The 23,276-nt window shown below is 39.2% G+C and overlaps 1 protein-coding gene across 1 annotated transcript in view; it reads left to right on the top strand.

Moving 5' to 3' along the window:
* LOC121863607 (transient receptor potential cation channel trpm-like) overlaps positions 1–23,276 on the top strand; it is a gene marked incomplete at its 5' end in the record, with an annotated part of 83,911 nt that overhangs the window by 38,380 nt on the left and 22,255 nt on the right. The window contains 5 exon segments of the mRNA XM_042362335.1: positions 3,605–3,762; positions 8,304–8,450; positions 19,250–19,451; positions 21,058–21,288; positions 21,431–21,667. Of these exon segments, the coding sequence (XP_042218269.1) occupies positions 3,605–3,762; positions 8,304–8,450; positions 19,250–19,451; positions 21,058–21,288; positions 21,431–21,667 (975 nt within the window).

The raw sequence follows: 23,276 nt of genomic DNA, 5'->3' as shown, positions 1-23,276 counted from the left end.
ATCATGCAAGAATACTGTACAGTGAACCCTCACTTTACACGGTCAATTGAACCCACGGAGGCCCGCGTAAAGTGAACAACATAACATATGGGATTAAATGAAATAGAGACCCCCAAACTCCACTTTTTCCGACACAATACCTATGTTCTAGTAAAAATAACATCTTAATTTTATGATGGTACATGCACACAATTAATACTTAAGAGAAATAGAGAAATACAGTTGCCAAGTTAATGTCCATTCAAATAATGGACTCAACTCCCTCCCCCTCTTCTCACACTACACTCACTGGCTCTTCCCTCTCTGAGAAATGTTTGGGGGAAAACCACTAGATTTTAAGGTATAGTAATAAATAATACCTCAAACTAAAGTTAGGATAATATAATTGACATTGCTGGATTCCTTGTAAGACCAGGAATATTTTGAATATAAATGTCTTATATTTTGCACAAAAGATAACATATTTACTCAGAGTAAACAAAATACTTAGAGTAGATCTAAAATTTGTATGTCTAATGCAAAATCTATGATGTTTATATTCAAAATGATCATCAAATTGTATGAATTCCAGCAATGTAAATTATATTCTGGCCGGGTAATTTGTATGAATTTTATGAGCTAAAACAAATATCTTCAGTTAATAAAAAAAAAATTTATTCTTCACGACACTATCTGTCAATCAAAGAACCCCACCTTGCCTCCCCCCCTCTTCCAACCGCGCCAGATGGTCGGTCAGTCCCTCCATCCCCCCCACCCCACACCAACCCTCCCTACCAGAGAAATGTGTGGGAGAAACCAGAATATTTACCTTTTTAGTAATAAATAATACCTCAGACTAAAGTTAGGATAATATAATTGACATTGCTGGATTCCTTGTAAGACCAGGAATATTTTGAATATAAATGTCATATATTTTGCACAAAAGATAACATATTTACTCAGAGCAAACAAAATCCTTAAAGTAGATCTAAAATTTGTATGTCTAATGCAAAATATATGATGTTTATATTCAAAATGATCATCAAATTGTAAGAATTCAAGCAATGTAAATTATATTCTGGCCCGGTAATTTGTATGAATTTTATGAGCTAAAACAAATATCTTCAATAAATAAACAAAATATACTTACCGAAATACTATCTGTCAATCAAAATACCCCACCTCCCCCCCTCTTCCCACCTGCTCCCTGGGTCCCTCCCTCCCTCCCTACCCCTCACCCCCACCTTCCCTCCCTACCAGAGAAATGATTGGGTTATAACAGTATATTTACATTTTTAGTAATAAATAATACCTCAGACTAAAGTTAGGATAATATAATTGACATTGCTGGATTCCTTGCAAGACCAGGAATATTTTGAATATAAATGTCATATATTTTGCACAAAAGATAACATATTTGCTCTGAGTAAACAAAATACTTGCATTCTATCTAAAATTTGTATGTCTAATGCAAAATCTATGATGCTTATATTCAAAATGATCATCAAATTGTAAGAATTCCAGCAATGTAAATTATATTCTGGCCGGATAATTTGTATGAATTTTATGAGCTAAATAAAAAAATTATACTTCACCCGCGTATATGAGTAGATGCACTGCGTAAAGTGGGAATTCTGGTTCTGGTAGGGTACCGTGTAAATGTAGAAATGCATAAAGTGAAACTGCGTAAAGTGAGGGTTCACTGTATAATATTAATCAAAATCAAAATGATCTTGCGATTGTGGCAACGGCCAGACCCACACATCAAGTGTCATCTCGTACCTATTAGCTCTCTTAAGTCCTATATCAAATCTGATTAGACCACATTATCCCCATTAAAGACAATATATTGCTGGGGTGTTTAGACATGATCGCATGACACACAAAGTCAGAGAGAAGTGAAGAAAATGAAGATGACAAGAATAGAGAAAGAAAAGAGATATGAATAACACTGCAGAGTCTTGATAATTCATGAAATACAAATTTGCATATCCATGGCCGCTCCTCCCTCGATCGTCGGATCAATGGTGTAGTCACCGAAACTAGCGGAGTATTTCCCCAATATATAATCAGAGGTTATGTGAAGCGGTGTTTTATGGGACGTCAGGGTATTTCCCCTATACAGATATGCCCCGATAACCGATGCCCCAATAACTGCCGCTTCGCATAAGTTTTGTTGATACTCCAGAGATCTTAGAAGCAGCAGAGCTGTTTTGAATTTGGTAGGCGGTGGTGTGGTGCGAATTATTGCCATGAGAAGGCTCTTTGTGTTGCCTCTGATTCATTCCCACCATCTCTGCTCTTGTTTACACATACCATGTGTCTCTGACTTCATGTTTTTTCATTATTTCCAACTTTGTGTGTTATGCAGTCGTGCCTTAACACCCCAGTGATAGTTCCTCTGGTGCTGGGCAGCTTGATGTGATGTGATAAGGCATAATAAGAGTGGTGATGGACCAGCAAAGATTGGTGAGACTTGAACTTACAACCCTAGACTGTCTCTACCATCCTCAGTTTATGCTCTACATTGCTTATTTTAGGTTAATTATACAGGCTTTATTTTCTTGCTTGACAGTGTGCACGACAAAGATATATAAAGGGTAGATGGGAAGATGAGAGTTTTTGGAGGTTGGCCGGTCCCTAACCCTCTGAATTTGTACTCTTCTTATGGGATTAATTGCTTCAATAACTGTTGATTCGCTAACCAATTACTTTTCCCAATCCCTATATGCATCAGTTATCGGAGTACACCTGTATATATGAGGCCCTTAGTTTTAGACCGGCCTATTTGCCAACCTTTCATTTTCTGAGCTACAGGCACGAACATGTACCACCAGCCTGTCTCCATATCCCCCAACACTCACAAAGGATGGTTAGGTCACATGCTTGCCTCAATGCTCCTCAGCAATAAGGACTACAACTGTGGATTGGTTTATTTTTAGAGTGGGCGACACCCATGCCTACCACCACCACAACCCCCTTCAGCCAATTAGGGATCTTGAAGGCAGTCATACTCATGATGTAGAGGTGTTGTAGCCAATCAGGAGGCTGGACACCAAAATAATTTTGATGATGTTAAGGTGTTAGAGTCAATCATGAATCTGAGAATAGTCACTTATTGTTTTTCCTGCTGAGAGGCAGTCTGCATCTGTCCTGAAGAGTACAAATGTTTGTGGCATTATGGAGCATTATTATTCACCTTTCCTTAGCTTTTTATTGAACATTACTGACATTAAACCTCATTAGTGACATTGTACATCAACCGAGTTGTACCAAATTTTGCACACACACTAATCCTCCCTTCCTACAAAATTTCCTCCAAATCAGTCAATAACTTTAACATGTTTCTTTTTCTCTTTTTGTGTGTGGGGGGGGGTATTTTGTCAAATATTTGTGGGCATTAGGTCTAAGCAGGAATGATTTGTGTGTAGATTCATATTTACATCTCTTTGTTACTTTATGAGACATGCTTACGACAATCTTAAAAGTGGATTTGCATATACTGTGTGTGTGTGTATATATATATATATATATATATATATATATATATATATATTCAGTTTGTTGTTTAGTAATCATCATTTATGACAAGTTAATCAAAATAATAATTTATTCATTTCAACAGATGGCTTATGTATTCTTTCTGTGCCTCTACACATATATTGTTCTGGTTAAACTTCCCAAACAACCAGAATGGATGGAGTGGTACGTGGTCGCCTACATCTCTACTCTCATTCTTGAGAAAATACGTGAAATATTGTCAACAGAACCTGTAGAACTTAAGTAAGTACTGTACGTACTGTTGATATCTTCATATGAATTTTGCTTTGGGTTTATGAATTGCTAATCTCATTGGCAAGAAACTTCATCCAGAAAGAATAAAGGACAAGTGCAAAATGATATAGATATTTGTGGAGAAAATTTAAACTTAGTTTCTGCAAAAATAACTTGCAACGAAGTCATGTTTTTGTGCTCATGACATGATGCAAAAATCTTTGATTGATCGTATGTCTGGCGACGCAGAATGGTGTGAGTATGGGAGGAGACATCAACTGGCCTCCTCATTGTACCCTGAACAGCAAGTGGGAGTGAATTACATTTTGTCATTCTACAACTCAGTCCTCTAATTATGTGTGTATTACCTACTTGCCCTGTACAGTGTATTTGTGTGTGTGTGTGTGTGTAGAGTACCGAGATGGTTGGGACATACCTGATGAAGGATGAAAAAGGCTCGAATTCTAGCCTGGAAGAAAGAAAATAAGGGTATAAGTGAGACAGTGAGACAAACAGGAAGGAATACATACAAGTCACCTGTTCACTTGTGCCTGGCAGTGTAGTGGTCATTATTAGGCATCATTCCCTCCCTCCCCACAACTTCCAACCAACAAGTACTGTATGTGTTACTAACATATAGAGCGCCTTTGATTATTCTGCCAGCCTGTAGGTCGCCACTCTGTTACCTCAGTTGAATGTGTTCTCATCGAGTAAACACCAGATGGTAATGGTGGGTGTTGGTGAATGTTGGTGATGGTGGTGGATGGTGGTGATGTAACAAATGTTATGTCCCTACTTTAATTTAACATATTTTATGTAACAAATTACTCTTTTATTGTCTTTTTAATTCATTATATTTACTCACTTATTTATTAATATACTTATTCTTCTTTCTCTTTATACTCCTAAGAGGTGGAGAGGGTGAGGGAGGTAATTGTTTATGGTTGGGGTCGGCTGGTGATATAGGCTTACAGTTGGCCCTCCCACACACACACACCAGCCAGGGGAGACTCGGTCGGGAGGCTGGTTAGGGGGACTAAGATATCAATACTGTACTTCACAGAGGAGAAATATAAGATAGTTTTTATAAATATAGGACTCACCTTATTACTGCATAATACCAAGACATTTATACCACATCACTCTTTCTTAATAAGGGATGGATGAATTAGGACTCTTATTAACGGTTACTGTATTTATTGAGTTAGGGTTTAACAGCTACACTTCAAAATAATAAACCTATGTTCCTAGCTAGTTAAACGGGGACCACGTATCTCACAACAAATGAGAACTTAAGGATTTACCAAATAGAATACACCAAAATACCTGCCATGTCACCACCACAGACGTCCCACACCTCCCTACCCAAAATTCCAACACAGACTCCTGTTCAAACCGAGTGAGCCCACAAGGAACGCCAAAACTTTCATGACGTCACGCCTCATAGGCTTTCTCATTGGTTGAAGACAGGCCTAAGGCCTTCACACTATTGGCTTAAAATTGTTGGGAACTCTCATGTTGCGGGAAACTCATGACATTGTTACAGTGAGTGTTGGTGAATGTTGGTGATGATGCTGAATGTTGGTGATGATGGTGAGTGTTGGTGATGATAGTGAGTGTTGGCGATGATGGTGAATATTGGTAATGACGGTGAGTGTTGGTGGTGGTGAGTGTTGGTGAATGTTAGTGGTGATGGTGAGTATTGGTAGTGATGGTGATGATAGTGAGTGTTGGTGAATGTTGGTGGTGGTGAGTTTTAATGAATGTTGGTGATGATGGTGAGTGTTGGTGAATGTTAGTGGTGATCGTGAGTATTGGTAGTAATGGTGAGTGATGGTGATGATGGTGAGTGTTGGTGAATGTTAGTGGTGATCGTGAGTATTGGTAGTAATGGTGAGTGATGGTGATGATGGTGAGTGTTGGTGGTGATGGTGAGTGTTGGTGGTGGTGGTGAGTGTTGGCGATGATGGTGAATGTTGGTAATGACGGTGAGTGTTGGTGTTGATGGTGATGATAGTGAGTGTTGGTGAATGTTGGTGGTGGTGAGTTTTGGTGAATGTTGGTGATGATGCTGAATGTTGGTGATGATGGTGAGTGTTGGTGATGATAGTGAGTGTTGGCGATGATGGTGAATGTTGGTAATGACGGTGAGTGTTGGTGGTGATGGCGATGATAGTGAGTGTTGGTGGTGGTGAGTTTTGATGAATGTTGGTGATGATGGTGAGTGTTGGTGTTGGTGAGTGTTGGTGAATGTTGTAGTGGTGTTGAGGTGAGTATTGGTAGTGATGATGAGTGATGGTGATAATGGTGAGTGTTGGTGGTGATGGGTGAGTGTTGGTGGTGATGGTGGTGTTGGTGATGGTGGTGATGGTTGGTGATGGTAGTGTTGGTGGTGATGGTGGTGTTGGTGGTGATGGTGAGTGTTGGTAGTGATGGTGTTGGTGGTGATGGTGAGTGTTGGTGGTGATGGTAAGTTTGGTAGTGATGGTGAGGTGATGGTGAGTGTTGGTGGTGATGGTGAGTGTTGGTGGTGATGGTGATTGTTAGTGGTGATGGTGAGTGTTGGTGGTGATGGTGAGTGTTGGTGGTGATGGTGATTGTTAATGGTGATGGTGAGTGTTAGTGGTGATGGTGATTGTTAGAGGTAATGGTGATTGTTAGTGGTAATGGTGATTGTTAGTGGTGATGGTGATTGTTAGAGGTGATGGTGAGTGTTGGTGGTGATGGTGAGTGTTGGTGGTGATGGTGAGTGTTGGTGGTGATGGTGAGTGTTGGTGGTGATGGTCAGTGTTGGTGGCGATGGTAAGTGTTGGTGGTGATGGTAAATGTTAGTGGTGATGGTGATTGTTAGTGGTGATGGTGAGTGTTGATGGTGAATGGTGTGGTGGTGATGGTGAGTTGGTGGTGGTAGATGGTGGTGATGGTTGGTGGTTGGTGGTGATGGTGGGGTGTTGGTAGTGATGGTGGTGATGGTGGTGTGATGGTGAGTGTTGGTGGTGATGGTGAGTGTTGGTGGTGATGGTGAGTGTTGGTGGTGATGGTGGTGATTGTTGGTGGTGATGGTGAGTGTTGGTGGTGATTGTGGTGGTGATGGTGGTGTGGTGGTGATGGTGAGTGGTTGGTGGTGATGGTGAGTGTTGGTGGTGTGGTGGTGATGGTGATGGTGTGAGTGTGAGTGTTGGTGGTGATGGTGGTGATGGTTGGTGGTGATGGGAGGTGGTGGTGTGGTGATGGTGAGTGATGGTGAGTGTTTGTGGTGATGGTGAGTGTTGGTGGTGATGGTGGAGTGTTGGTAGATGGTGAGTGTGGTGATTGTTGGTGGTGATGGTAAGTGTTGGTGGATGGTGGTGATGGTGAGGTTGGTAGTGATGGTGAGTGTTGGTGGTGATGGTGAGGTGCTGGTGGTGATGGTGAGTGTTGGTGGTGATGGGTGAGGTGGTGATGGTGAGTGAGGTGTGATGGTGATGGTGAGTGTTGGTGTGGTGATGGTGAGTGTGGTGGGTGATGGTGAGTGAGTTGGTGGTGAGTGCGGTGAGTGTTGAGGTGATGGTGGTGAGTGCAGTGTTGGTGGTGATGTTGGTGTGATGATGTGAGTGTTGGTGGTGATGGTGGTGAGTGTGATGGAATGGTGAGTGAGTGTTGGTGGTGATGAGTGAGTGCTGGTGGTGATGGTGAGTGTTGATGGTGATGGTGGTGATGGTGAGTGTTGGTGAAAGTGATGGTGAGTGTTAGTGATGGTGAGTGGTGGTGAGTGTTGGTGGTGATGGTGAGTAAGTTGGTAGTGATGGTAGTGATGGTGGAGTGTTAGTGATGGTGAGTGCTGGAGTGGTGGGAGTGTTAGTGGTGAGTGTTGGTAGTGTTGGTGTTGGTGATGGTGATTGATGGTGTTGGTGGTGATGGTGAGTGTTGGTAGTGATGGTAGTGATGGTGAGTGTTGGTGGTGATGGTGGTGATGGTTGGTGATGGTGAGTGTTGGTAGTGATGGTGGTGATGGTGAGTGTTGGTAGTGATGGTGAGTGTTGGTGGTGATGGTGAGTGTTGGTGGTGATGGTGAGTGTTGGTGTTGATGGTGAGTGTTGGTGAGTGTTGGTGATCACTTTAGACCATGTTGGCATTATTACCAGCTCAGCCTTCCGTCACATTACTCTGTTATATTGGATCTTTACTCTACAGTAAGTTAATTTCATAAGTTGAAAATTTGATAATATTGAAGGTGTCTTTGGATGTCTGGCCTAATTAAATATATCATTGTCATAACTTGTGCAAGAGTCAACTTAAAGTATACAATGGTACAATATATCCTTGGTTTAAACTTTATTTTTTATTTTATTTTGCCCTTTTATATTGGAAGTGGAACAAGCTCTTATAAATATACAAGTACAGTACATATTCGCCTTCAAGTAACCTTTCTCAACTTTAACACCTATATAAAGTTCCTTGAATATAATTTGTATATCCTATCAATGCTAATTGACCATCAAATAAACATTGTCTTGAATAATATAATACTTGTATGATCCCTTACATAAATATATATTGTATATTTACAGACAAAAAATAGCAGTATGGTCGGACAAGTTGTGGAATGTGTGCGACATGTTTTTTGCACTTTTCTTCGTTGTCGGTTTGGCCCTGAGACTACAAGAACAAACTATGCAAGCTGGACGTATTATATATTGTGTTGATATTATATACTGGTTAGTACCGACTACTGTACGAGTATATTGAAGTTTTGGGTTCTGATGTGCAATTGTTTTGAAGTGAGAAAAATTACCCCAAAATATTCTATGTTCTATACAGTTCTTTATTATATATATTTATAATTACCATTAGTTTTATGTTAATAATTAGCCTGGTGATGCCCTGTTCAGTTTGACATTATAATACAGTATTATTAATTTCTAACTGAAGACATCCCTTCATTGCTTGCTGTATTTTGACACTTTCAAGGCCAATTGTTTGTGAGTGTCAAGAGTAACGTTGGGTTCGGGTGTTTAGATTACCATTGGCAGATGCCCACCCCATTAAGGGTCACAGCTTAAGACTAAAGAAGCCACAGGTTCAGAAAAGTGTTCGTACAAATTTTTGGGGAGTAACAGTTGTAAACTCTTGAACATTCTGCCAGAGTGTGTTGTGACAGCACTATGAGAGTTCATTCTAGACCATACTTAACCAACACTATGACAGGTACAGATACATTCTGGAATCATTACATGTCCAATCCTTGCCAGCAGTGCGTGACATACACGTGACCGACCACCCAAGTGGCTAACAGGCCGGTGAGGAGGATAAAGTAAAGTAAAGTGAACCAGTGCCAGGTCCATGTTATTGAGTCACTATAGCCAGTATCTCTTCTCCTAATCATCAGATCACAGTTGGCACTCCTTCCCTCACTAAGAGTCTGACAGTCTATATTTGTAGACAGTCTTAAAGACATGTTTAAGTGCTTATTATTATTATTGCTGTTATTGTTTTTATTTTTGTTTTTATTACTGTTATTATTACAGTTTTACCCCGCCTAACGCGGTTTCACTTAACGCGTTTTCGCATATACGCGGTGCCTTGCCAAAGCTGAACTTTCACTTAACGCGGATTTTTTCCACATATACGCGGTGAGTGTCCGAGACGCTATTTTTAGATTTGCCCCACCCGCCACCCTGCCTGACTGCCTGTTTTAGCTCATAAAATTCATACAAATTACCAGGCCAGAATATAATTTACATTGCTGGAATTCTTATAATTTGGTGATCATTTTGAATATAAACATCATATATTTTGCTTTAAACTTACAATTTTTAGATAAAAATTTTTCTCTAGGTAACTATGGTATCTTTTGTGCAAAATATATGACATTTATATTCAAAATATTCCTGGTCTTACAAGGAATCCAGCAATGTCAATTATATTATCCTAACTTTAGTTTGAGGTATTATTTATTAAAATTTAGTGGTTATCCCACACATCTCCTTGGGACGGTTGGTGGGGGGTGGGGGGGAGGGAGGGACCGACCGACCATCTGTTACCCTGTGAAGAATTATTATTTTTTTTTATTAACTGAAGATATTTGTTTTAGCTCATAAAATTCATACAAATTACCCGGTCAGAATATAATTTACATTGCTGGAATTCTTATAATTTGGTGATCATTTTGAATCATATTTTGCTTTAAACTTACAATTTTTAGATAAAAATTTTTCTCTAGGTAACTATGGTATCTTTTGTGCAAAATATATGACATTTATATTCAAAATATTCCTGGTCTTACAAGGAATCCAGCAATGTCAATTATATTATCCTAACTTTAATCTGAGGTATTATTTAATACTAAATGTTAAAAACTCTGGAAGGGAGGATTGGTGGTGGGGGGTGGGGGGGAGGCAAGGTGGGGTACTTTGATTGACAGATAGTGTCGTGAAGATTATTTTTTTTTTATTAACTGAAGATATTTGTTTTAGCTCATAAAATTCATACAAATTACCCGGTCAGAATATAATTTACATTGCTGGAATTCTTATAATTTGGTGATCATTTTGAATATAAACATCATATATTTTGCTTTAAACTTACAATTTTTAGATAAAATTTTTTCTCTAGGTAACTGTTATCTTTTGTCCAAAATATATGACATTTATATTCAAAATATTCCTGGTCTTACAAGGAATCCAGCAATGTCAATTATATTTTCCTAACTTTAGTTTGAGGTTATCCCACACATCTCCTTGGGACGGTTGGTGGGGGGGGTGGGGGGGGAGGGAGGGACCGACCGACCATCTGTTAGCCGGCTGTGTAGTGTGAGAGGGGGAGGGAGTTGAGTCCATTATTTGAATGGACATTAACTTGGCGACTGTATTTCTCTATTTCTCTTAAGTATTAATTGTGTGCATGTACCATCATAAAATTAAGATGTTATTTTTACTACAACATAGGTATGTGCCTTCAAAAAGTGGAGTTTGGGGGTCGGGCCGGTTTCTATTGGAATTAATCCCATATGTTCTGTTGTTCACTTAACGCGGATTTCACTTAACGCGGGACCCTCTGGGTTCAATTGACCGCGTTAAGTGGGGTACAACTGTACTGTATTTTTTATTACTACAGTGACCCCTCCATTAACGAACTCAATCCGTTCCAGAAGGTCGTTCGTTAACCGAAAAGTTCGTTAACCGAAACCATTGTTTCAATGGGTTTTTGGGTAATTGGTTCCAGCTCACCGAAAATTTCCTAAATTCAACAAAAATGGTAGAAAAGTTCACTTACTTTGAGGTGTGTATGTAGAAGGCTCCTGGATGATGATGATGATGATGGGATTTAGAATAGGGGTGGAGGAGAAGGAAGAAGAGAAGGCATTGGGGTGGAAGAGAAGTCACCCCATGACTCCATTTTACCCATAAAATTTTAGCTCTCTTGGTATAATTCAAGATTATTTTCTTTAAATCAACACTGCACTGCATTATATATTGTCAATATGTAAAATAAATTTCAAAATGACCAATAATTTGCTTGGAAACACAGAAAAAAAGCATTTAGTTGAAGAGAGTCTCAAGCAAGATGTTACCTCCAGTGAAAACAGAGAGAGACTAACTCCTGTTTGCTGTGTTAAGAGGCTGGATGCCGCGCATTAAACTAGTCACTTTACCTTCAATTATGTTCAATAATTGTTAAAATGACTAAAAAATTGTATATTAAACTTTTAAAATTATTGAATAGTATAAACTTCTTGATATATACTAAAATAGTAAGGAATTTAAGCCCTAGAACCGATTAATGTATTGGCAGACTGATACTAAAGCTGGTTGCCCGGTCAGTGCAAGCGAAAACATGTTGAGGTCGGTTCGTAAGAACTTCGTTAACCGAATTTTTTTTCGTTAACCGAATTGAAGATCCTTATGGAAGGCAGTTCGTTAATCGAAATTACGTTAACCCGAGGTGTTCGTTAAACAAGGGGTCACTGTATAATTATTATTGTTCTTTTTATTATACAGTATAGTCTGGGTTTACGCGGATATTTTATACGCGGACGGCCATTTACGCTGCACCTGTCCAGAAGCGATAATTATTATTTACGCGGTAAATGCCATCATATACACGGCAGGGCAAGGTGCTGTGCGCTGACGTCACCGCTCACGTCAGACTCGCGCCGATGACGTCGCGGACTGTGATTGGGCCACGTATCCTTACCACCCACGCACCCCCTTTGCAGCGCGCTGTGATTGGTCTATTTAACCTTGCCACCCCTGCCACACACGCTATCGACCACCGCCGCGCCGTCTGACTGTCCCCGCATATATTCACTCGTGCCCAGGAACCGGTTTAGTTTTTCTTTCTACATAATGGCTTCCGCTGGATCCCCGAAAAGCCCTGAACTACCTGGCCCAAGCCGCCCCAAGCCCAAGAAGGTGCGACGTGCCTTAAGTTATGAGGTAAAGGACAAGATCGTCCAGGAGTTAGAAAAAGGCACAAGACAGGTGGATCTGGCCAGACAATATGGAGTGAATGAATCGACGATCCGCACTATCAAGAATGATGCCGGCAAAATCAATGAACACATGAACATTACCAAGTCTGTAGGTGCCTCGCTGGTGAAATATTGCCACAATAAGGTGCTGCTGAAAACCGAGAGTTTGTTGGTAAGCTACATTATTCATCAGTCAAGAAGGAACATGGCGGTCGACACTCGGGCACTGCAGAACTACGCCCGAGAACTCTATGCAGCAATAGCAAGAAAAATGGGGGTTGCAGAGCCCAAGCCCTTCAGTGCTTCCGCTGGGTGGCTACAAGGTCTTAGACGACGCAACAAGATCACAAATATTGAGATAGTCGGAGAAGGAGCAAGTGCCGACCGGGCTGCCGCCAGGAATTTTCCCCCATTTTTACGGAAAATTATGGAGGAAGGACAGTACACCGACGACCAAGTGTTCAATATGGATGAATCAGGGTTGTACTGGAAGAAATTGCCATCCAAGACCTTCGAAGTCAAGTCTGCTAGCAAGTGTCAGGGTCGCAAAATGCAGAAGGAGCGCATCACCGTACTGTTCACCACCAATGCCTTCGGCACTGCTAAGCGGAAGTTGACTGTGATCCACAAAGCCCGCAAGCAGCATGCCTACAAGAATATGGACATGAGCAAGTTAAATGTCCACTGGCTAACCTCAGGGAAGGCGTGGATGTTCTCTGGTCTGTCCCTCTCCTGGTTTGACAACTGTCTCGTTCCTGATATCAAGAAATTTTGCGTGGAAAATATTGTGCCATTCAACATTTTGTTGCTCCTTGACAACGCACCAGGACACTCGCCCCTTTTGCTGGATCGTCACCCCAACGTAAAAGTGGTCTTCCTTCCCGCTAACACTACGTCATTAATCCAGCCCATGGATCAGGAGTTGATTTGCAACGTGAAGGCTGCTTTCTTCGCCAAGAAGTTTCGGCTCCTGAACAACTTCACCAACACCAAGGATGAACTGCAGAACCTAGAGAGTGGCACCTCAGCTTCCCTGAGAGATTGGAGCACCTGAACTTGCCTAGCTTATACTACAGACGGTCAAGCGGTGACCTAATTGAGGTGTATAAGCCTCTCAAGGGGCACTACTCAGTCGAGTGCCCATACTTGGAGCTGGCGGACACTCGCCCCACAAGGGGTCACAGCTCAAGATTGAAGAAGCCGCAAGTCCAGAAAACTGAGAGGGCAAACTTTATCGGAGTGAGAGTTGTGAACTCTTGGAACAATCTACCAGAAAGTGTTGTGACGGCACCGAGTGTGAGCTCTTTCAAGACAAGACTTGACCAACACTGGAGCAGGTTCAGGTACATTCAGGAGCCGGTGCATGCCCAGTACTTGCCAACAGTGCATAACAGAGACGTGATCGATCGCCCAAGCAGCTAACGAGCCGATCAATTGGTGAAGAGGATAAAAGAAAAGGAAAAGTAACAGAGACGTGACCTATCGCCCAAGCGGCTAATGAGCCGATCAGTGGTGAAGAGGATAAAAGAAAAGTAATGTTATCTAATGTTGATAAATGGAGCACTGGAAGTAACTAACCACTAATGAAAAAGAAATAAAGCGAGACGATTGGGAAAGCCAATGTATGAACAGTAAGTGCGTACATGTGAAAACATATCGTATTTCTCTACATATGAATATGAAAGCAACACTTACTTACTTTTCATATATGTTTTAAATGATATTTACGAATGTAAAACAAAAATTCTACTCGCCAATGGTGGTAAAGTCTAAAACATAAGGACAACTAATGAATATTGTGTAAGTTTTTACTCAGATGACGAAGTCATCAGGTTCAACTCTGGCTGAAGCTGTAGGTTTCCATAAAGCTGTTGCTGAAACTGTTACTGAACCTGAAGTTGATGTTGAAGCTGCTTATGATGCTGAATTTGATGGTGTAGCTGAAGTTGATGGTTTAGGCCTTCGAATAATAAAGCTGTCAAAAGAACCTTGCACAGCTGCTTTCTTTTCTCATTATACATCCTTATGTAGAGGTCATTTGTGTTTATTTAAATTTTAATGCTTGTTCTGTTAATGGATCCACTTCAAAAAATACTGTATGTTCATTGCTTGCTTCATATAATATCCACAGACCTCTCACCTTTTTCATATCGTTTTAACACATCTAGTTTCTCGGCTAAGCTTATACACTTACTATTACCTTTTGAACCAACACTACCATCACTTGCTCTCTTGCTCATGTTGAATAGGGATGCAAAAATGCTGTAAGAAACCTGAGAAAGTTTTTCTCCTGTTCCTGTTCCAGTTGCCTGAAAACAAAAGGCCCGCCAAGCTCCGACTGTTGTTTACCACTCATTAGCAAGGCAGCTTCTTTGCGCAAGGCGCTCTTAATTTTTTTTTAACAGTAATTTTTTTTTATAATACATATCGGGATTTAGTTAATATTTATATGAAAATGTATTTTTATTTTATTTTTATTATATTTGGTCGTAAATACGAATGAAATAAGGACGTAAATTGAATTGGGTCCTAAATTAGCTAGGGTTTTAAATATGAAAATTTGTTGGTCGGTCCGTTGTTATCGGAGGCTTTACTGTATAAACATCCCTTAGTTTGCACCAGACACAATAATTCTAGTAATTAACTTAGTACATTTGAGTACAGGTTGTGATAATTTATGTGGTTGCAGTTTCACAGCCTTGTGACATCATTAGTGTATAATGAGTCTCCATATGCCCTGGTTTATTCATTGATCAGTTGTCTAAGTGCAAAAGTTAGAAGACAATGGTTCAGTAGTGCTATTAATGTGTGTGCTGTGTAAGTGTCTTGGCATGTCACCTCACCACCTGACTCCTGAACAAACTCTTCATCAACTTCTTCAAATCCTGCAATGTGCTTGGCAAGCTCAAAACACACACACACACATGCACAGGCACACAGACACAGAGAGAGAGAGAGAGAGAGAGAGAGAGAGGAATTAAGACAACAAGCATCCAGTGAGGATCTTGTTGTGTGACTGCATGGAGGCAAATTAAAAGATCAGCTGTTGAGGAGGTTATCACTTGGCAACACTGGTGCATGTTACCACTCCTTTCCACCCCATCCCTCTAATCACCCACGCCTTTCTCACTCCATATTTTAAAATGTTATGTAATGTAATGTTGAAGGGATACAACTTTGCTCATTTATATTTATACTTATCACAATCTCCCTAAAAATATTTAGGTTTTGTGATTAATCAAGAAATCTTCAGGTCATGAGACCCACTAATCCCCCACCCTACCTCCACCCGACATTGAGTCAGGTCAGGTCAGGTCCCCCCCAAAAAATACTTTAACTTTCATCTTTATTCAAGACATTTTCAGAAAATTCTCTCGATTTTCAACCTCGGAAAATTTGATCCTAAAGCTGGAAACTTTTGGAAAATTCCGGCTTTAGGAATGATTTTACAAACAAATTTCAATTCCGGCTATCGGAGATTTCCGGGTTTGAGGGATTCCGGCTAACGGAGATATTACTTATACATAAGTGCCGCACCGTTTACTGTTAATGTAGCTTTTCCCCTCCATCACCTGGGTCACCTACCATTCCCCAGAGTTACCTACCATGCCTGTGTTACCTACCATGCTTCTCACCTACTACAATGCTTCATTCTTTGCCTGCACTGTTAGTAAGTCTTACTTTTTGACATTTAGCAATTACATGTACACATACTATATATGGGTTATTGTATTTTGTAGGGGAGGGGGGTGCCTTGATAAGTTGAAATTTGGGATAACTCAGCAAGGCCAGAGCCCCATATGTGTAGAGTTATCGAGGGTTTACTGTACATTTACTTGTACTGTAATTCTGTAAAAGTAAAATAAAACAAAACATTTACGAGTAGCCTATACAGTGTACATACTGGGTGGCCCATGTAATGGAACCAGTACATCTTTCACTGGGAATTATTTATTGATTTTAAGAATTGTCAAGGTGACAGTAAAAAAAATCTTGCTCAATTAACCTTCTAGGATTTTATTTTGGTATTCTAGCTAATGCCAGACAATTCTATTCAGCTGAGGAAAAACTCTCGGAACTTTAGCGGTCAAGAAAAATGATGCAGCCAACTTTTTCCTCTTTGATTATGTTTTAAATGTAAGGTATTATTATCCAATACACACTACACCTAAATGTGGTGGTACTCTAACAGACTGCTTTAAGAAGCTTAGCTCATATTACTGGGTTCTGTCATATTTACCCTAGGATTTTCCCATCACTTTTAATAGACATGCTTTGTTCATTATAGGTGAGCAAACTTATTAATAGGAGAAATTTAATCAACTAACAGTACAGGCGAACTGATCTCTCACTGGGAGGTTCTGATAACATCTGGACTAGCTGGACAGGAGCTGGACATATGGGTGTCGTCCATCCACTAGGGACCCCACTATAGTTGACAACAAATATTTGCCGTCAAATTTCTTACATTTTTCAACCTGTTTGGCTCTCGGGACATAATGACAAACCAGATGGGACGAGGGCTTAAAATTAGGGCAGTTCCAGTCAAACTTGGATGTATGATAAGCCTACATGTGGTGATCTTGCAGTGATGTTCTAAATTTACTTTATTTTTTCATGATTTGTATTAGAGACCATCATTTAATTTGCATTACAGTCGGCCCTTAACATTCGCGGGGGTTAGGTAACAGAGATACCCGTGAATGTTAAAAATCCGTGTACTATTGCTGCCCCCCCCCCTAAAAAATCCCTGGCCCCCCATGTCCTTATTTACCGTATATACCTGTGTGTAGTTCGAGTTTTTAAGACCAAATTATTTTGCAAAAATTGGGGGTCGACCTCTAAACGGGTAATAGTTTCGTTAGGTTGAAAAATATTTACCAGTAACTACCAGTAAACAATGGAAACGATGCACCAACACACCACCAGCTGTGAGTGTCGGTACAGTTGCCAGGGCAGATCTCTTGCGAGCCCAAAGTAGCCAAATCCATGGTATGGTATCACAGGACGATGTAAAATAAAGTATTCATTTATTAAAGTTAATTTATAGATACTGGACATAAATTTTTGTTCATTACATTTGAAACATCAATCTTTGTTAATTAAATTTGAAACGAGAAAACTACGATACTGGATTTTCATTAAAATATTACATCACAAGTATATTTTACCTTAACTGTGACTGAATGAATATATTCTCGGAAATAAATATGAAAATGTAATATTTTTGCTGGAATGACGTACATATTATAGTGGGAAGTGGGATAAAATCATGACGAAAGACTTTCGCTTTCTTTCGTTGTTCAAAATATTTTACCATAATCGCTTTTCGAATGGTTTTCAGTTAAAAAACTGTTGTACTCGTACTGTATTACAATAATATTCTATCCTATCATTAGCCTTATAATCCCACAACTGAAAACCATTCGAAAAGCGATTACGGTAACATCTTTTGAACGAAAGAAAGCGAAAGTCATTGCTTTCGTCACTTTCCACTGTAATACGTACATCATTTCAGCAAAAATATTACATTTCCATGTTCTCAGAAATAAATGGTAGTTTTGTTGAAACGTAATGTACAGTATTTAACATTAAAATGCAAAAATAGCTATAAAACAATTAATACACCCGTAATGTACTGGCTGGCATCTCCACTCGTCCCTGCTCCCGCCAGTCACCTCCTCCCCGCTCTATCCCTCCGCCTCCTCCACATCGTCACTACTGTTGTATTACAATAATATTCTATCCTAATTGACTTGAATAAATACTACGATACCATATTTCTGAATATTTTCATTAAAATCCATCCAAATCATTTTCCTTGCCATCGGCAGCACCAAACAGCTTCTCCCAGTCCTCTCCTTGAACAGGGCTAGAGGGTACGTTCTTTCGAATCGTTTTCAATTAAAAAAATGTTACATCACACTTATATTTTACCTAAACTGCGCCTGAATGAATATATTCCTGGAAATAAATAGTAATTTTGCTGAAACGTGATGTATTTCAATGTAAAATAGGATAAAATACATGACGAAAACAAAAGACTTCACCTAACCTTCCAATGTTCAAGAGATGTTACTCGTTTTTTTAATAGTTTTCGGTTAAAATACTGTTATATTACAATGATATTATATTCATACTGTGCTTGATATACTACATTCACAGAAATGAAATATTTTTGCTGAAATGACGTAAGTATTACAGTGGAATGTGGGACAAAATCGTGACGAAAACAACGACTTTCGCTTTCTTTCATTCAAAAGATGTTACCGTAATCGCTTTTCGAATGGTTTTCATTTAAAAAACTGTTGCATCACAAGTGAATTAGGATAGAATATTATTGTAATACAACAGCTTTTTAACTGAAAACCATTCGAAAAGCGATTACGGTAACATCTTTTGAGCGAAAGAGAGCGAGTCATTGCTTTCGTCACTTTCCACTGTAATACGTACGTCATTTCAGCAAAATATTACATTTCCATATTCTCAGAAATAAATAGTACTTTTGCTGAAACGTGATGTATTTCAATGTAAATTAGGATAAAATACATGACGAAAACAAGAGACTTTACCTAACCTTCCGATGTTCAAGAGATGTTACTCGTTTTTTTAGTAGTTTTCGGTTAAAATACTCTTATATTAGTGATATTCTATTCATACTGTGCTTGATATAATACATTCACGGAAATGTAATATTTTTGCAACTACAATGCTGATGTCAACACAAGTGTGGTTACAGCGAGACTGACTGAGTGAGGGAGAGCTATGCGTGTGTGTATGAGGTTGCGGGAGCGGGCGGTGTCCTGTGTTCGGTGCCGCGCGCGAGTTGAATGGCGCGCGATATGAATGTACTTCAATTACTTCAATGTACAGAATATTCCTCTGGCGGGGCAATCCGCGTATTTGCGAATCCGTGAATGCTAAACCCGCGTATGTGAAGGGCCGACTGTATTTGATAGTCATCACGGTTTACATTATTTTGTACAAACAGAAGTATTCATGATAAATCCTGTTCCTAGGTCTTACCTTCCATTTTCTTTACAGGTATTTAAGAATTCTTGAGATTTTGTCTGCAAACAAGTACCTGGGTCCACTTGTGATGATGATGGGAAAAATGATTAAGAACATGGCATATTTTGTGGTGTTGCTCTTGGTTGTGCTGATGGCGTTTGGTGTGTGCCGCCAGAGTATCCTTTTCCCTAATGAAGAGCCACACTGGAGACTTGCTAGACACATATTTTACCAGGTATGAAGAACAGAAAACCTAGTATGTAGGAAGAGTTTTTAATTTTAATTCTTTTGTCTCTATTTCTTGCTCCACCACTTTTTCATTTTATAACAAGTCCACTGCTTTATGGGGCATCAGAGTGACTGGCTTAATGGGCATAGGAGCAAGGCTTATGTAGTCAGTGGTCGTGATGTTGAAGATGATTACAAGTACTGTAGTTAAATAAAATCCAAAAAGGGCTGAAATTTAAGAGCCTCGTGGATCAGATACTCATCGTGATATTCATCGTTGAGAAAATAACTGAAAACAAATTTGATGTTTATAATGTATGTGCGATTGAAAAGAAATATGCAATAATTATGGCAAAAATGATTTGAGGAAAGAATTAAAGTTTTAAGGCAGTGGAGGAGTGGGTAAGAAACCTGCTGGGGGAGCCGAAGCTATCTGCAAAAAGAGTAGATGAAAGGACGATTGAAAGTGAAATCAGTCAGAGAACAATACATGACAGGAAAGGGATTGTAGAGCTAAGAAGTATTATTATGAAAATATGAAAAGAATATAACCTTGGAGGTGAAGAAGGAACCGAGAGACAGCATATCCTACCATGACCTACAACAGAATGAGTTACCCTAGGACTTCATCTGGGATAACCACAATGGGAGGGATAAGAAATAGTGAAGTATATGAGGTATGTATAATGGCAGAGTGTGTAAACTGTGGATGATATGGACGTGTGAAAAGGATGCTGGAGGAAAGGATAATAGTGTATTTTATAGAGGGAGAACATTTACATTGTGGGAGGGAAAGGCAGAACAATGCATCAGGGAGAGGATTGGGGGAATAGAGAGGGCAAAAGAGATACAGGTATCCCCTCTATTTACAATATTCTGCATTAATGAAAATTAGATTTTAACACATTCGATTGATTTACGTTAGGAAAAATCCACATTTACGATAGTGTTCAAGATTTGAACAATTTAGTGAGCACAAGGTAAGCCAAATTTGAACAAATTTCAAATTGTATACATCAAAAGATAAAAAAAATTATTACGGTAAACACAGTTACAGCCTCCACACACACACTCACTTACCACACCCATGCTCTTCATTTTCTTATTTTATAGTTTTATATTATATTTTCTTTATTTCTAAGCCACTTCATTTATGTAGAGTCGAATAAGTGTGAAAGAAGTCCGTTTCTCAGAAAAAGGTTACATTTTCACGAGAGTTTAAATTTAAAAACAATTTTGTTTTTATTTTTTCTCAAATGAACATGGACAAGTGAAAAACACAGTAATTGGGTAACGCTCATGAAAATGCACAGATTTGTGGAAAAATGGACTTTTGAGACATAATTTAGGTTATTCTAGTTTATATTTGGGTTTTCAGGAACACAACACTATTGTAAATAGGGGGATACCTGTACAGTATATAATAATAGGATGATATGGAGGCTGGTTGTGGCCACCCCTTGACAGAGCAACTTCCTGGATGAGTGATTTTGAATACAGTACTTGATACACTTCATTATCTCCAGGAATGAAAGTAGACACAATATAATTGTAACAGTGAAGTTAATTTTGCTGCTATACTGATCAATGACTGATACTTTCTCTCTTTACAGCCATATTTCATGTTGTATGGTGAAGTGTTTGCTGGAGACATTGATCCTGACTGCGGTGGAGAAGGCGAAATTCCCTGTCATCCAGGACGCTGGATCACTCCAACAGTTATGTCCATGTATCTCTTAGTTGCCAACATTCTTCTCATCAATCTTCTAATTGCTGTATTTAACAACATCTTCACATCAGTCAACGCCATCTCACGCCAAGTGTGGATGTTTCAGAGATTTCAGGTGAGTGACCAGGTACTCATTGATGTATGCAGTCATCCAGTATCTCAGTGTGACTTACACATTTCATAAAGCAAATTTTTATTGTGGAATATTAAATAATATAATCTTTTCTTTTTATTGGTGGTGCTACAACTCTCTACAGGTTGTAATGGAATTTGAAGGAAAACCTGTGTTTCCTCCTCCGCTCATCATTCTGTCACACATCCACCGAGTCATAAAGTACTGCTTCAGAAGATGGAAGGGGAAGCCCTTTTTGTACGACAATGGTTTAAAAATATTCCTGGATGGTGAGAGCCTAGAACGTCTTCATGACTTTGAGGAGGAGTGCATGGATGGCTACAACAGGGACAAGGACCAGAAGGAACAGATGAGTACAGAGGTATGTTGTCCAATATCTTTTACATTATCTTTCTGAGTTTATCAGATGCCAGGTAAGAAGGATAGTGCTACTGTCTCTGCACCCTAGTAACATTATTAACAGATATCCATCGCTGTAAAAGTTGTATGGGATATTGAGGGTGCACCTAATTCTCACCCATGTGACCTAGATTCAGTTCCTTCTTCGAGTGAATATGAGGAGTTGTTCAGTCTGATCCTAGTAAACATAGAAAGCGTTCTTCAAGTACTGTAGACTCTCAACTTACGTGAGGGTTACGTTCCTGGGACCTCGCATAAAGCCCCAAAAATGCTTAAAGTCAAAACACTCCTAAATCGCCCTTAAATCACTATACAGTAGTCCCTCGGTTAACGAAATTTTGGTTAACGAATTACCTTCCATAAGAATCTTCAATTTGGTTAACGAAAAAAAATTGATTAACGAAATCCTTACGAAAATCACATTTTGTTTTGAACATCAGCTGATAAGCGGAGGAGGTACTCAGCCACTTCAGTGATCTCTTCTATGTTTACATTCAAACTAATCACTATCTTATAAGAATACCAGCAATGCAAATTAAATTCACCCCAGTCACTTCTATTAAATTTTATAAGCAAAAAACAAAAACTCAATCTAAATGACATAAATTAACAATTAAATACTTCACACCACAGGTGCCAACTGTCAAACACTTCATTGTCAACCCTCCCTCCCCCCCTCCCCCCCCACCCCCCACCTTCCTGAGAAATGTTTGGGGAAAAAGACTAGGTTTACAGGTTTAAAAATAAATAATACCTCAGACTAAAGTTAGGATAATATAATTTGCATTGCTGAAATCCTTGCAAGACAGGGAATAATTTGAATATAAACGTCATATATTTTGCACAAAAGATAAAATTTTTGCTCTCCCTAATAAAATTCTTAAATTAGATCTAAAATTTGTATGTCTAATGCAAATTTTAGCTTGTTTATATTCAAATTAATACTATCTTATAAGAATTCCAGCAACGTAAATTATATTCTGGCTTTACTTTGTATATACTTTTCTGTGAGCTGGAACCAATTACTCAATATCCCATTGAAACAATGGTTTCGGTTAATGAAATTTTCGGTTAACGAATGACCTTCTGGAACGAATTGTGTTCGTTAACCGAGGGACCACTGTATATATATATATATATACAGTACGTACATATACACTAGAACTCATAAATCACTACAGTGATCCTTCGGTTAACGAACGCCTCGTTTAACGAAATTTCGGTTAACTAATTACCTTCCATAAGAATCTTCAATTCGGTTAACGAAAAAAATTTGGTTAACGAATTCCTTACAAATTTTTCTCAACATGTTTTCGCTTGCTCACCAGCTGGAATATTAGTCCGCCAGTACATTAATCGGTTCTAGGGCTTAAATTCGTTCCCATTTGAGCAAATATCAAGAAGGTTGTACTATTCAATAATTTTAAAAGTTTTATATTAAATTTTTTAGTCATTTTAACAATTATTGAACATAATTGAAGTACAGGAAACTAGTTTTTAGCACACCAAACAGCCACTTGACTCACCCAGCAGCCATCAGTTTGTCTCTCTTGCTTGAAACTCTTGAACAT

Source organism: Homarus americanus, unplaced genomic scaffold, assembly GCF_018991925.1.
Source record: "Homarus americanus isolate GMGI-L3 unplaced genomic scaffold, GMGI_Hamer_2.0 scaffold41366, whole genome shotgun sequence".
Taxonomy (NCBI): domain Eukaryota; kingdom Metazoa; phylum Arthropoda; class Malacostraca; order Decapoda; family Nephropidae; genus Homarus; species Homarus americanus.
The sequence above is the reverse complement of the archived record's forward strand: the minus strand, read 5'-3'. Positions and strand labels throughout refer to the sequence as shown.